The sequence below is a fragment of the Zalophus californianus genome, chromosome 5 (genome assembly GCF_009762305.2).
Source record: "Zalophus californianus isolate mZalCal1 chromosome 5, mZalCal1.pri.v2, whole genome shotgun sequence".
Taxonomy (NCBI): domain Eukaryota; kingdom Metazoa; phylum Chordata; class Mammalia; order Carnivora; family Otariidae; genus Zalophus; species Zalophus californianus.
The window spans coordinates 49,921,478-49,937,954 of record NC_045599.1 but is presented as its reverse complement, the minus strand read 5'-3'; the positions used below and the strand labels follow the sequence as shown (position 1 = coordinate 49,937,954).

Below are 16,477 nucleotides of genomic sequence, written 5' to 3'. Positions count from 1 at the left end.
GTTGTTTAGAACCAGTAAAAATTTATGGCATACCCTCATCTTTGCTCCATCTTCAGTGCTGCCCAGGAATCCTTCTATTTACTTCTAGTCGGTCTTTTCTCCCACTACAAATCACTGTCTTCAAAGGCCCTTCCCCCGACCTCTAAAGGAAATTTTCTCTTTGACTTCAATGACTAAAGAAATGCAATCAAAACACTCAGACTGATAACTCCCCGACCCCTGCAACAACCAGTTTTCCCCAGCTACAAATTGTTATATGGATGCATACTTCCCATTCAACACTGATTCCCCTATGTAGGCCCCAAATACCATGCCTTCTCTTTCAAATTTATCCATCATTATCCCCCTTTAAAAGGTGAGCTGCTTTTTTTTTTTTTTTTTTAAGATTTTAAGTAATCTCTACACCCAAGGTGGGGCTCAAACTCACAACCCTGAGATCAAGGGTCACATGCTCTTCTGACTGAGCCAATCAGGCGCCCCAAGGACTCAGCATATTATAAGTGTATCTCAGACTTTTCCTTTTAAGACTCTTCTACTCTAAAATACATCTCTCATACCAAAAATTCAAAGGAGCAAGATTTTATTTTGCTACTTCTACTTTTTTTTTTAAAGATTTTATTTATTTATTTGAGAGAGAGAGAGATAGCGAGAGCAGGAACACAAGCAGGTGGAGTGGGAGAAGGAGAAGCAGGCTTCCTGCCGAGCAGGGAGCCTAATGTGGGGCTTGATCCCAGGACGCTGGGATCATGACCTGAGCCAGAGGCAGACGCTTAACGACTGAGCCACCCAGGCGCCCCGCTACTTCTACTCTTTGTATCTCAAATCCATTTCTTACCTGAACTACACCCTGTTTTAGAAACAAACAGGGAATAAATTAAACTGACAGAAATGATAGGAGGCCAAGTAAATCTGAATCATGAGAAGACAGTAAGAGAGATCAAGGCATGAGTATACCCATGATTAGAACAGTCTGAGTAGGAGTCACGAAACTTTTTCTGTAAATGGTTAGATAATAAATATGTTAAGCTTTGGGAACCAAGAGACAATATCAAGGATACTATAGTAGGTATTATGAGAGAAATCAAATTTCCAAAGATTACTGACAAATTTAAAATATACTAATAATTGAGTACCATTTTTTGTTATATAGTGAATGAGAAGACTAAAGTTCTTAGTGTTGGAGTAACATTTTGCTTTGTACTATCATCAAACTGATGTAAATATTCACCTGTAAAAACTATTCTTAGCTTGTGGGCCACACAAAAACAGGTAGCAGGACAGATATGGCCCATGGGCCACAGTGTGTCAATCACTCTTATTGGAACAAAAAGTGTTATGAGAGAATATATTTATCTTGATTGTTTCCTGGAAGGGCCTTCAATGGTATCTCACAATTGTGTATTTAACAGTTTAGTTCAGAGGCACATGGGTGGCTCAGTCAGTTAAGCATCTGCCTTTGGCTCAGGTCATGATCCTGGAGTCCAGGGATCGAGCCCCATATTGGGCTCCTTGCTCAGCTTCTCTTTCTGCCCTTCATCCCACTCGTGCTCACTCACTCTCTCAAATACATAAATAAAATCTTAAAAAAAAAAAGCCAAAACACAACAGTTTAGTTCATTACTCAAATAAAAAATACATATATGCCTTTGCCTAGTTTTATTCATTGTTGGAATCATGTTTGGTTATTTTAGTGTTAGTTAAAATGAAAGGAAAATAACATTCTGAAGCTTCTATATGGCAGTAACAAAAGCAGGTAGACAAAGCACTAATAACACATAAATATAATAAAAATATCAAAAATTAAGTATGTCCTTTGGAGACTTTGGTTCCATCACAAGGGAAAAAGTAATTTTGTTTGAGAATCTTCCTTCAGAATGAGATCTGTATTGGATTTCTAATAATTACCAGTTTTTATTATTTTTCTGAAATAAAAGCAGCAAAATGAGAATAAGAACGAATTTTCCCAATATGCCTTTTCTACTCTTTAGGACAGGGACACAAAGCTATTAAATCTGGCCCACTTCCTGTTTTTGTATAGCTTACAACCTAAGAATGGTTTTAAAATTTTTAAATGTTGGGGCAAAGAACCCAAAACATAAAAAATTATTTCATGACACATGAAAATTACATGAAATCTAAATCTCTGCCCATAAATAAAATTTTATTAGAACACACCTATGCTCATTTGTTTACATACTGTCTGTGACTGTTTTTGCATGAAACAAGCTGCATCAAGTAGCTGCAACAGGAAAGTATGGTCTTCGAAGCCTATAATATTTATTAAATGGTTCTTTACTTAAATAATTTCTAACCCATGCAACAAGACATTAAAGTCTTTTCTCTACACTTTCATTCATTTCCTCACAAATATTTTAAGTATTAGCATTCTATCTTCCCACATAAAAGAACAACTACTTGAGTATATTATGTAGCTGACTGTAATACTATTAAAATCACCTTCAGAGATGAAGTGGAAAATTGAGACGTTAAGTCCCAGTGACTATGGCGAACAAGGAAAAAAACACCTACTGATGTATCCAAACATTCATTATAATTCCCCACAAAGCACAAATAGGGGCCTAAGGCATTGTTGGTATATCTATTTTGAACTTCTGAATTTTCTTTTTTTTTCTTGGTAATCTCTACGCCCAATGAGGGGCTTGAATTCATGACCCTGAGATCAAGAGTCACATGCTCTACTGAATGAGCCAGCCAGGTGCCCCTGAACTTCTTAACTTCTAATGCACATATAGAGTACTTGCATAAAACAATACTTCAACATTATCTAAAATGAAGTATACTACATTTTGTTATGAATACATTTCCAAACTATATTGCTAAATATGGAAATTGGGGGTTGATTTAAATATATGAAAGAGGGATCATGCTTACAAACCTATTCTCTAAGCATTAATTACAGATCCCCAATGAAAGAGGCTATTCACATCTGACTTCTCACAAGTCTTAACTTTTAATTCAATTCAAAAGCTAAATAGTTTTGCTTCACCCAAATAAATCTCATTAAATAATTCCCATGAAACGATAACTTATCAAAGTAAGTCTTTTATTCCTTCTTGCAAAGAATAAGAAATAATTAGCAAAGATAAATGAGTTCTCTATCACCAATAATGGAAAAGAAATTAAATGATTTTAGTTTTTAATCTATTTAAGTATTTCAAAACTATTTGCTAAACCTGCCAAAACAATGTAAAAATAGTAACAGCCAAGTTGATTCTATCATTGTGCTAAGCACTTTACATTCAGTGCTTCTCATCTGTTTTGCAGGGTACAAAAACCCTGGAATCTTGGAATCATTATTCCAAGATAAGGAGACTGAAGCTCAAGAATTTATTTAACTTGCTTGTGGTATATTTTATAAATTAAGATTAATGATTAAGTTAGATTTTTTTCTGCAGTATTTTTATGTATTAAGAGTTAATTTAGGAGCACCTGGGTGGCTCAGTCGCTAAGCATCTGACTTCGACTCGGGTCATGGTCCCAGGGTCCTAGGATGGAGCCCCACATCGGGCTCCCTGCTCCGCGGGAAGCCTGCTTCTCCCTCTCCCACTCCCCCTGCTTGTGTTCCCTCTCTGTGTCTCTCTCTGTCAAATAAATAAAATCTTAAAAAAAAAAAGATTTAATTTATAAATAACTGGGCCATAAAGATTTTCACTGGTTTCAGAAAAATATCCACATAAAAATTGTATTTTTAGGTGTAACATAAAATATACATTACACACAGAACACATAATAACATGTATTAAAGATAATTTGCTCTTTAGTCTAAAAGGCTTTCATACCAAAACTGCTGAAAAACATGTGTGGCCAATAGTAAAGTGTATATATTCCCCTTTCTAGGCAAAACATAAGAACTTGGAAATAACCTTTTACTCAGAATTCTACAAATTATCCTTATCTAGTATGTAGGTCCAAGGGTAGTATTACTACAACAAAAGTGAATAAAATATTTCCTGGTTCAACAGTCATAATTACATTAACACTTGACATGCTGCATTCCTAACATTTAGCTAAAGAACAGAGAGACCTATTACAGATGAAGTTGACTGTTTAATTTCAAGGAATCACTTTAGGAAGTATATGGTCTACATGTACCTCTAACTTCAACTATCTATAACCCCGAGATACTGACTTACTTTCTCATTTTCAGAAATTTATTGACTAATTCTCCAAATTCCCTTTAAGCTAATAAAAGTTTATGAGACGTCCTCATATCAGTGAGATCATGTGTTATCTAACACAAGTCTGACTTATTTCGCTTAGCATAATACCCTCTATTCCATCCACGTTGTTGCAAATGGCAAGATTTCGGGTTTTTTGATGGCTGCATAATATTCCATTGTATATATACACTACATCTACTATGGACTCTGAGAAACAAACTGAGGGTTCTAGGGGGAGGGGGGTGGGGGGATGGGTTAGCCTGGTGATGGGTATTAAAGAGGGCACGTACTGAATGGAGCACTGGGTGTTATACGCACACAATGAATCATGGAACACTACATCAGAAACTAATGATGTAATGTATGGTGATTAACATAACATAAAAAAAAGTCTGTAAGACTTAAAATTAACTTCACACCTATGCTGTGATTTGTTAGTTATTTGAATTTTTAAAAGAAAAGAAATTCTTAAGTTCCTACCATCCTCAGTCCTTGGCTGCTGAGGGAACATGTAGTTAGTAAGCACCATTTTCTGGGTCTCTGAATCAGTCTCTTTTTGAAGAGGTATCAGGGGTTTGGACTAGGGAAAGAAAATAAATGTTTAATTTTCAATATTCCTAAAGCAAATACATAGCCAGCAATTCTTTCTATAAAGTACCAATGTGTAGATTACAAAAGTAAGCTTATATATACATAAAAAACTTTTAAGCACTGATTTGAAACCTTTTAAGAATCTTAAAAAAAACATTTAGTTTTTAGTATAAAACAAAACTCATACTGTATTGCAATTATCACTAATTATTTTAATTTTATTTTACTATGTTATTAATACAATTTAAAAACATCTCACATACCAAGTATACCACAGTCCAATAATTACTTATCACAGTGACTTCATAAAGCTATAAAACAAGCCTTTCCATTTTACATTATTGTGCTCCCTTTATGTTATCGTTCCCCTTTGGGAAGAGGCTTTTATAGAAATGGTTTAGAAGGTTTAGTCTAGTTATCTGCAGATTAATTCTAGCTGAAAACAGAGTACTTAAAACAAATATTAAGTTGTAACCTGCTTCTCTCTTCTGTCTCCATCAATGGTACCATAAGTAACTCAGTGGTGAAACTATAAACCCTGTTATTTTAGACCTCATTTTTTCTTAAGCCTTCTTTCCTAACTGGTTATAAAGTGTTTTCAATTTATTCTTAATTTAACTAATAACTTTTGCCAGGCTATTAACCTAAAATCTTACCAATCCAAGCCTTGGTCAACTCCAAACAGAGAGGGAACTACCCAATCTCTCCCTCACCTGCCACCCTAGCACAATTAAATCTTTAGACTTTTGTGAAAACTTTGCAACTATTTAATTCCATCCTATAATCTTACTCCCATTCAAACATTTCCTCCACACTCAATTTTTCCGTGGTAAACAAACTGCCCTGCATCTCAAACATCTTCACTGAAAACTTTCCTCGACCTCTTCAGATAACAGAAATGGTAGATCTATTCTTTCCCCAAAGACAGTGCTCCCCTTAATATACTGGGGTGCTTATTTCCCATAGCTCATAAAGGGTTAGGTGGTAGATTCAGAGCTTATAAATGCTGTGAGATCATCACTCTTAATCACTCTTATCCCTCCAAGTATAAACGCCTGTTCTTTTTTTTTCTTTTTTAAGATTTTATTTACTTACTTGACAGAGAGAACACAAGCAAGGGGAGTGGCAGGCAGAGGGAGAGGGAGAAACAAGCTCCCCACTGAGCAGGAAGCCGGATGCAGGCCCTGATCCCAAGAGCATGGGATCATGACCTGAGCAGAAGACAGACACTTAACCGACTGAACCACCCAGGCGCCCGATAAATACCTGTTCTTTTGAGGGATATTCAATTGTGCCTCTACCATTCTGAACTCTGCTTCTGCCTTTCTATCTCCTTTCCTAATATCCACTGACCTCTGGTAGTATCCATCTATTCTTGATTCTTTTATGACAAATCTTTCCACAGTCATGGATAACTCAACAGATATAAAATGTAAATGACATGGTCATTCTCTTAAGCCACTGATGTCTTAGCAGATGGGGAGGCTCCTTGCTCAGCAAGGAGTCTGCTTCTCCCTCTCCTCTGCCACTGCCCCGCTTGTGCTCTCTCTCTCTCTCAAATAAATAAAATCTTTAAAACAAACAAACAAACAAACAAACAGCCCCTGAAATGGTTCTAAAATTAACTGTGGTAATAACTGCACAATTCTATAAATACATTAAAAGCTTCAATTGTACACTTTAAAATGGATGAACTGTATGGTATGTGAATCGTATTTCAATGAAGATGTTTTAAGAAAATTAATCATCTGTTATATATGAAGTACAAAGACAAAAAAAGAAATTGAGAACTATTTACCAAGCCTCTCCATTCCCTAAAACACTAACGCTAGTGACCTCTGTTCCTATTTCTTTTTTAAAATTTTATTTTTTTAGTAATCTCTACACCCAACATGAGGCTTGAACTCACGACCCTGAGATCAAGAGTCTCATGCTCTTCTGACTGAGCCAGCCAGGCACCACTCTATTCCTATTTCATTTCAGATATTCATTCTACTCCCTTGCCATAATTCCCACAATATAGCCAATAAATATTCATCCTTTGAAATCTAAAATCATTCATTCAACAAATATTTACTTATATTTGCCCTTTATATGCGAAAGTACTATGACAGGCACCAGGTATACAGTGGTCACTGATTTCGGAGAGCTTACAATATATGAGAGGAAAGATAGAGATAACAAAATGAGATATTACAACATGATTTAATTACAGGTTAGAGAGAGTACAGGGAGGTAACAGAACACAAAGAAGGTGTTCACTTATCACAGTCTTGAGTGATTAGGAAAGCATTCCTGAGAGAATGCCTTCCTACACAATGAATAGACATTAACCAGGTAAGAAGGGGGAGAGAGAATGTTCCAGGAGAGAACTCATTTGGGGATATGAAAATGAAGGTGTAAGGGATAGAGATGAAGATAGAGGATGAGCAAGGTCTTGAAGGATACAGTATGAGAAAGGAGAAGTCATGAAAAGGTTTTAAATAGATTAGTGCTGGAACCAGATAAATGGATCATTCGTATCGTGGTTCAGAATGAAATCAGGGTGGTATGAGACTGGAAGTGGTGCCAACACTGGAGGCAGAGACCTGTTAGGAATCTCAATAGTCAAGTCAACACCATCCAGCATAAATACAAAAGTGAAACTAAAATGAGAGCCATAGATAATTTATAAATTATTGGCAGCTGCATGTTTTTAAAAAGCAAAAATAAGTTAAATTGTGATAATGCATTAAATTTAACATATCCTGTATATTTAAAATATAATTTTGATGTGATCAATAAAAATTGCTACTGTGATATTTTACTTTCTTTGTTTATACTACATATACAAAATCCAGTGTGTATTTTACACTTAGAGCACATCTCAACTTGGACTACACACGACAGTAGTGCCTACTGTACTGGACAGTGCAGGTCTAAGTAAAAGATGATACACTACATGATGAACAGTAGTAAAGAATTATACACCCAAGTCTCTGTCTCTAGCAAGGACTTTTTACTGATCTAGGGAACCCAGGAAAAGAAAATGATTTAGAGCAGACGATGGAATGTTCACCTTTGACCTAGTTGAATTTGAGACATCTAGGTGGCAATGTTAAGTAGATAATGTGCAGTTCAGGAAAAAGAACTGAGCTGAGGATAACTGTTAGGAATAATGGGCATACAGAGAGTAATTGCATCTTTCATAGAGGAAAGTATAGGAAAAGAAACTAAAGAAGAACCTAGAGTACTACACGGGGCACCAACATATAAAAGACGGGCAGAAGGAAACTGAGGAGCAGTCAATCACAAGGACAACCAGGAGAGAATGCTAAGACAGACACCATGTGGTGCTCTCTCCAGTGTTCCACAATACTTGCTAGTCAATTTCACCAAGACTGACACTCCCTTGAACTTCCAGTTTTATCACCATCATTCTTTCTTGTCTTTGCTTCTCTTTGTACCTCACTGGATCTCATTATAACCATTTTCTTGCCAATTACCAAGACCTCCTTGGTGCATTGTCTTTTACACCTGGCCTGGCAAAGCTGCAATCCAGAATCATACCAACCGTGTGCTTTCTCTGTATCACACAATTTAGCAAATTAGTATAACTATGAGTTTGTGGTAACCAACTTCAACAGGGATATCAATGTTGCCTGAAAACCCTTCCCATGTTTCCTAAATTATACTTGAAGATATTATTTTCTAAAAGATTAAAAAAATAGGATTTAAGAACTGCTTGGAAACTGCTACATTCTAAGAATTTCAACATAAACATTATTAGCTCTCCCTCTCACAAACATCAGACCAAGCTGCCTTCAAAAGGACAAGAGTTCCTGTCATGGTTTTTTTGCATTTTTTTTTAAGATTTTATTTATTTATTTGACAGAGAGAGAGGGAGGGAGCACACAAACAGGGGGAGCAGCAGGCAGAGGGAGAAGCAGGCTCCATGCTGAGCAGGGAGCCCGACACAGGGCTCGATCCCAGGACCCTGGGATCATGACTTGAGCCGAAGGCAGATGCTTAACCGACTGAGCCACCCAGGTGTCCCTCTACCACAGTTTTATTTTATTTTATTTTTTTTAAGATTTTTTATTTATTTATTTGAGAGAGAGAATGAGAGACAGAGAGCATGAGAGGGAAGAGGATCAGAGGGAGAAGCAGACCCCCCGCCGAGCAGGGAGCCCGATGTGGGACTCGATTCTGGGACTCCAGGATCATGACCCGAGCCGAAGGCAGTCGCTTAACCAACTGAGCCACCCAGGCGCCCCTCTACCACAGTTTTAAATTCTATTGGTTACACACCAGTTATCCAACCCCCTCTCATATTCTTAATCTCATTCTCCACACAGCCTCCTTGCAACAACCTATAAAAATGTTCTCTAATACTAAAGGATTCTTTCTTACACTGCCCCTAGCTACAAGTTTATGTTCCACTCCTCTTCTTTCTCATCCAACCTTCTTAAAAGCTCAATCAACAACTGTATGGCTCCATTCTCTCATTTATTCACTTCTTAAATCGCATCAATTGGGTTTTTGATGTACACCTCTAAAACTACATTAGCTATAGTCAAAATAAGTTGGCAAGTTAAGTATAACTTGACAAAATATAATGCATATTTTCCAGATTTCATCTGAATTGACCCCTCAACTTAGAACTTCTTCCTTTAAGCCAATTGCCTCATCCCTAACTTGAATCTACTATCATATAGTTTTTCTTCTACCTCTATGGCCACTTTCTTAGCCTATTAATCCACCTGCCACTTAATGTTAGTAATAAATGTATGTATGTTTGTATGTTAGTATTCCTCAGGATTCATCCATCCCTAACAATTAAATAAATAAATTCAGAGAATCCCTTTTGAGAAAGTAATAAAAGCTATGAAACCACTCCCTAAAAAAAGTGATTAAGATGATGGGCTGAGCTCCTATATCTCTTCTTGTGACAGAAATCTTTAAAAAAAATTTTCTTAATAAAAAAACAAAAGAAGGACGCCTGGGTGGCTCAGTCGTTAAGCGTCTGCCTTCCACTCAGGTCATGATCTCAGGGTCCTGGGATCGAGTCCCACATTGGGCTCCCTGCTTGGCGGGAAGCCTGCTTCTCCCTCTCCTACTCCCCCTGCTTGTGTTCCCTCTCTCGCTTTGTCTCTCTCTGTCAAATAAATAAAATCTCAAAAACACCAAAAGGAATAGGTCTATAATGGTCCTGGAGAAAAGGAAATTGTGCCTTCAGGAGCAATTTTGATAAATCCCAGGAGGTTCAAAATTAAAAGAATGGAGAAACCAAGAGCACAGAAACCACAGTCTAGAACAAAGTCGGGTTTGGAGGGGGGAATCATGGCCACTAGAATTATTCTCTAGATGCCTACCCAGATATCAAAGGTACTTCAAACTTAACATGCCTAACTGGAACTTAGTATCTTCCCATAAACATTTCTTTCTGTTGTGGTTCCTCATCTTGATTACTTTATCAATATCCAGCAAGTCACTCCAGCCACATCTCTGAGGCTCATCTTTGCTTTTACTTCCTTTCTTCTCACACACATGCATTCTTCATGTACTCTACTAATGTGGCCTTTTAAGTTATACCTTAAATATACCCGCTCTTTTCTGGCCCTCTTATCATTATCTTACTTCAAGCCAACATTTTCTATTGCCTTGAGTATGGCAATGCCCTCCAACCAGTCTCTCCTGCCTCCACACCTGGCACCTTCGCCCCTGCTAAATCCATCTTTCACAATGCAGCCCAAAAAGCTTTCCAAAATAACAATCTGATCCTATACTTGCTTGTTCATGTTATCCTGGTTCACCATCAACTACAGTAGGGTTGACATATATCAGAGGATCACTTCTTCCTCTTAAACTGATGGCATATACAAATAACTGATTATGACTATGATGACCAAACGCCCAATTTGCCTGGGACATTTGCATTTTACATATGCTGTTCTGACATAATTATCATAAAGCCCCTTTCACTATCAAAAGTGTCCTAGCATGGACAATAAATTAGTCATCCTAATCACAGCAATTTTTCAATTTTTCATTGAGCCTGAATGACTTCCAAATTCTTAAAACAATCTTTCAAAAGCCACTCATAATTTATCAGAGTTAACATGCAATTAAAAAAAAATCTATGTGACGCCTGGGTGGCTCAGTTGGTTAAGCATCTGCCTTCGGCCCAGGTTATGATCTCAGGGTCCTGGGATCAAGTCCTGCATCGGGCTCTCTGCTCAGGAGGGAGCCTGCTCTCCCTCTGCCTGCCGCTCCCCCTGCTTGTGCTCTCTCTCTCTCTGATAAATAAATAAAATCTTTAAAAAAAATCTATTCACCATGTTGAAATACAAAGCAAGTTCCTCTGCATGGCATACAAGATTCCCATGACCTGGTACCTATCTACCTCTCTGGCCTCATTTCCTACTCTTCCAAAGGTTATATTCTAGTCACAATGAACCACTTGTATAGATACTGAGTACACTAGACTTCTTCACCAAAGAGTGCTTAGGTTTATGATATTCCTTCTGACCAGAATTTCCTTCCCCTTTCTTTGTTTAAATCCTATTATTCTTTTGAGATGTAGTTAGTCATTGCAGGCATTTCCTCCACTGGGACACCTGCATTTATATCCCCAAGTTACACTCCTCCTCTTTCATCCTGAAGCCTAGTCCCACCAAGCCTTTTTATTACATTGTATTACAATGACCTTCTTAATATCCTTACTTGGCCCATCTTAGTCAGCCTGGCACAAAACAGTTGTTCAATAAATGGTTCCTGAATGAAAAGGACAAAATGAATCAACTGTTCTGTTTAAAACTTCAGAGACTCATGAAAAATTATGTTACTCCATGTACTGCATACAGGTATATTCCCTACATGGTCAGTGAAATATCCAAGAGCAATTTATTTTGATAATTCATAATCAAACTACTTTCACATACCTTCTCCCCTATAAGTTGTTCTTTCACAGCAAAATGACTGCTTCATATTGTAAGGGAGGTTTTACCTCTTTATTGCTTCATCATTTACCTCTTTATTATCTGTCGAACTTTGAGAAAAAATACAAAACCCCCCATCACTACAGTTTTTTTTAGACTTTATATTTATTTGAGAGAGAGAGTGCACGTGTGCACGCAAGCACGGGGGAGGGGCAGAGAGGGAGAAGCAGACTTCCTACTGGGCAGGGGGCCCAACGCAGGACTCGATCCCAGGACCCTGAGATCATGACCTGAGCCAAAGGCAGATGCTTAACTGACTGAGCCATCCAAGTACCCCTACAATTTTTTCTAAAGATTTATTTATTTGAGAGAGAAAGGGCAAGCACGAGTTGGGGGAGAGGGAGTGAGAGAATGAATCTTAAGCAAACTCCCTGCTGAGCACAGAGGCCCACCCGGGGCTCGATCTCATGTCCCTGAGATCATGACCTGAGCCAAAATCAAGAGCTGGAGGCTCAACTGACTGAGCCACCCAGGTGCCTCCACTACAATTTTTCTCTTTTCTTTTATTTATTTATTTTTAAAGATTTTATTTATTTATTTGACAGAGAGAGACACAGCGAGAGAGGGAACACAAGCAGGGGGAGTGGGAGAGGGAGAAGCAGGCTTTCCGCCCAGTGGGGAGCCTAATGTGGGTCTTGATCCCAGGACCCTGGGATCATGACCTGGGCCGAAGACACTTAATGACTGAGCCACCCAGGTGCCCCAATTTTTGTTTTCTTAAAGTAATTAACAGATATGGAACAAAGAGAAGAAAAGGAGAGAACATTATAAATATGAAGAAATTGTCTTAGATACTAGATAATTTTACTAAAATGAGTCATCTGGCATAATTTGCTGGTATTGATTTACTGCAATAGTGCTATTATACTAAAAGTCTGAGTCCTTAAGACCAGGAGCTATGTCTCATAACTATAGTAAGTATCTGGCATAAGCTAGGGCCCAGCAATGTTTTGAGAATCCAGACGCAAATTTTCAAAATGTTTCACATGTAAATATTCAATTAAGAGAGATTAGAAAATTAAAAGTTCCATATATACATGAACTGACACATTTAATGATGATGCAGTAATCAGTGTTCAAGCTGTAGTAGAAGCAGAGGTATCATCATTTCAGTGTTTCCTTAACTTGCACAACAAGGAAATACTACAATCTAACTCTTAAGTGTGGACTGACAACAACTAAAGGCTTTTAGGATATTAATAAGAATTAGGTAAGAAAGGGGATCTTGGTTAAGAAGTTCGGAGAATCCTGAAATATAGACAAGTGGGTTTCTTTACTATAGTAACACATAAGTTGTTAATATAATCCAAAAGAAGGATGTAATACAGTCTCCCAAGCAAATTTAACTATGGAACTTAAGAATATCTTATGAGACTAGTGTATCCAAAACCTTAGAAAATAGAGCTTTAGATAATTATTAAGATACTGCTCAAAGTCAAATACTAAGCATCAATGTATTAAAAGTATCAGCAAACTGTATACTCTACTATGTTAAAAAAAAATTTCACCAGTAAGAAATACCCGAGAATAGGCATGGAAAAAAGATTTCCTCATACTTACAGATAGTAAGTTAACCCTTATTTTGTTTAGGACCTAAAACCTATTATTTTGGCAACATTATACAAGAGATTTCTGATCAATTAAAGTAGAAGGTTTACAACAATCTACACTATGAATCCTAACACTGAGACATTTCAAATTAAACTCAAAACATTTTGCCAGGGGCGCCTGAGTGGCTCAGTCGTTAAGTGTCTGCCTTCGGCTCAGGTCATGATCCCAGGGTCCTGGGATCGAGTCCCACATCAGGCTCCCCGCTCAGCGGGAAGCCTACTTCTCCCTCTCCCACTCCCCGTTTGTGTTCCCTCTCTCGCTGTGTCTCTCTCTGTCAAATAAATAAATAAAATCTTAAAAAAAAAAACAAAAACATTTTGCCAATGTTTTTCACAGGTGAATGATACCTACTATTTGCAAGGATAAAATACTAACATTTATTTCTAAGACCAAGGCAAGTACCAAGAGACTTATCTATTATCTGTCCAAATGGAAACTTAGCTAGAGTACTAAGACAGATTCACTGTCCTGACCTTCCTGCCTCCCATGCACTGTAATTCACTGCAATCAGTATTTCATCCCTACCATTCCACTAAAACTATGTACTTTTCCCCAAGGTCAGTAACTACCTCTGCCTTGACAAACCTAACAGCCAATTAGCTCACCTACCTGACCCATCAGCAACACGTGGCACAGATGATCTTTCCTGAAGCACTTTCTTCAGATGACTCTCTAGGTAACACATTCTCCTGGTTGGCTGGCTCTTCTTATTTTCCTTTTGGGGCCACTCTCTGCCCTGTGCTTAATCTTTGATCTTCTTTTCTTCTCTATCCTCTTTCCCTAGTAATTTTATGCAGTTCCATGGTGTTAAATGGAACATTGTACTGTACAACAGTACAATGCTAACTCCCAAATTTTATCTCCAGCCAATACCTGACATTCCTACATTCCTTCTCACCATCTCCATTATTATCACAATAGTTGAAGCCGAGCAACAGCCTCCTTACTGAACTTTCTCCTTCCAAAACAGAATATTCCACCCATAACCTTAGCACACAACTATGGTCCATTCCTCACACAAGTATCAAAATGATCTTTTATAAATGTACATTACCTCTTGCCATTCCCTAGCAGGAAATACTTCAATAGACTTCTAACTAATTCAGAGTAAAAGCCCAACTGGTTAGTACGGCCTACAAGGTCCTATGTGCTCAATCTAGTCCCAGTTTTCCTCTCTGATCTAATCTTACTCAATTCTCTTCCTTGCTCGCTGTATTCCAGCCATGAGGGCTTTTATCTATTCCTCAGTTACACCAAGCTCATTCCAATACTGGGAACTTTACTCTTAATATTTAAATGTACCTCCTCTCCCAACTCAGTGCCCTAGTCTATGCATGGCTCACTCCTAATTTTATGTGAGCATCTGCTCTACTGGTTCCCTTCCTTAGAGAAAGACACTTCCTAAATCACCCTATTTAAAATAGGATGTTTACTCTTGCCCTGCTACTCTTCTAATCACTATCAGGTTCTATTTTTCTATGTAGCTCTGACATATTACTACATAATTACTTGTTTCTATCTCTCTTGAAAATATAAGTTCAATGAGACTATAAGATGATTCTATTTGTTTCACCAATATATCTCAAGCTCCCAGAGCAATTCATGACCTATATAAGCCTTCAATAAATGTTTATCAATCAAAGAAAGTCCAAGGAATAACTTAGTTCCTTAGAAACATCTCTTTAAGGTGTGTGACAGTGTCTGATTATAAGCATAATTTAAATTGATTATTAAATTTCTATAGATATATGCCACAGAGGATCACTATAAAAACTTTAAGAAATTAGAGAATATTGAGTCTGATTTCTTAATCACTATATCTTTTTACAGATTCAGGAGAAAGTAGACAAGTCCAATAGGATTTATTGTTTTGATTCTACACAAACTGCACAAAAATATCTGTATCTAAATATTTTCCAAGATTTTTCTTGTATATATTTTAAAATGTATACCACAGTATAACTGCTCTTAAATGAGCCCATGTAAATTATTATGCATAATCATTTAACACGATTGGCATTCCAGTAATTTACAAAATCAAATGCCTACCTGATTATCTGAGAGCCACATAGCAGTCAATTGTTGTAGCTTTGTAAAGCTAAAGGGCAAATTCTTTAATCTGTGGGGAAAATACAAAATTAAAATAACAAATGTTAAAATGTAAAAGCAAAACCTAATGGTCTTCTAAACAATAGTATATTATTGATAGAAGAAAAATATTTAATTTAGGAGAGAACCCAATATAGGTCTTTGACATAAGATAGAAGACAAAATACTATCCAGTTTAATAAGAATTCACTTTAAAAAAATACAATTCTTCAATTGAATCAATTTGGCTAGGGGAAAAGTGGATAATCTAATAATCCCCCAAAAAATTATCTGCTAGAAAAAAATGTTAACCATCCCTATTTAATGCAAAGATAAGAACACATTAAGCAATGTCTCATAACATTGCTTTGGATATTTTATTTGTATTTAGAAAGAACAAACTACTACAGGAAGCCTTAGTGATAGCTCGTTATAAAAATTGCACTGTTCTGTTTTTTTCTTGTGAGCCAGCACTTTCATATTCCAAAGACTATTTAAACATTATAATGAATAAAAAACGAAGTAATATTAACACCTCATCAGAATGCCAAATTAGAACAGCACCTATTTAAAAAGAATGTCTACTTAAACTTTCTATCTTATTACGCCTATCCACTCTGCTGTGCCTATTTTCTAAGGCAATTTGCTAGAAACTAGGGCTCTAGCTTTGGGGTACAAAGTATGGGCAAAAATGGGGACTGAATTTTTAAAAAAACGTAGTGGTTATTCTTAAATAAAATGGAACAGTCCGAATATCCTAATTAGTCAGAAAACTGGGCTTACATTAAAGCTCTACTTTATAAGCTAAATGAGTCATCTTAAATTAGAGTTTTAATTTTCTCCTCATAAAATGACAATACCTATTGTACTATTTCATAGTACTGTTTTGAATACTTTGTAAGATACTATGAAAGCATAATGTAAAAATGCTCTACAAACATTCTTTTATCATTATTAGTATCTTTACCTCAGGAAAAATTACAGTCTGTTCTTAACATTATTCCAATTTAGTAACTCTAGTGATCT

At 36.9% G+C, this 16,477-nt stretch overlaps 1 protein-coding gene across 1 annotated transcript in view; it reads right to left on the bottom strand.

Moving 5' to 3' along the window:
* The window catches only part of ERBIN (erbb2 interacting protein), an 83,782-nt gene that overhangs the window by 28,238 nt on the left and 39,067 nt on the right, over positions 1-16,477 (bottom strand). Inside the window, 2 exon segments of the mRNA XM_027606744.2 lie at positions 4,662-4,761; positions 15,413-15,482. Coding sequence (XP_027462545.2) covers positions 4,662-4,761; positions 15,413-15,482 — 170 coding nt within the window.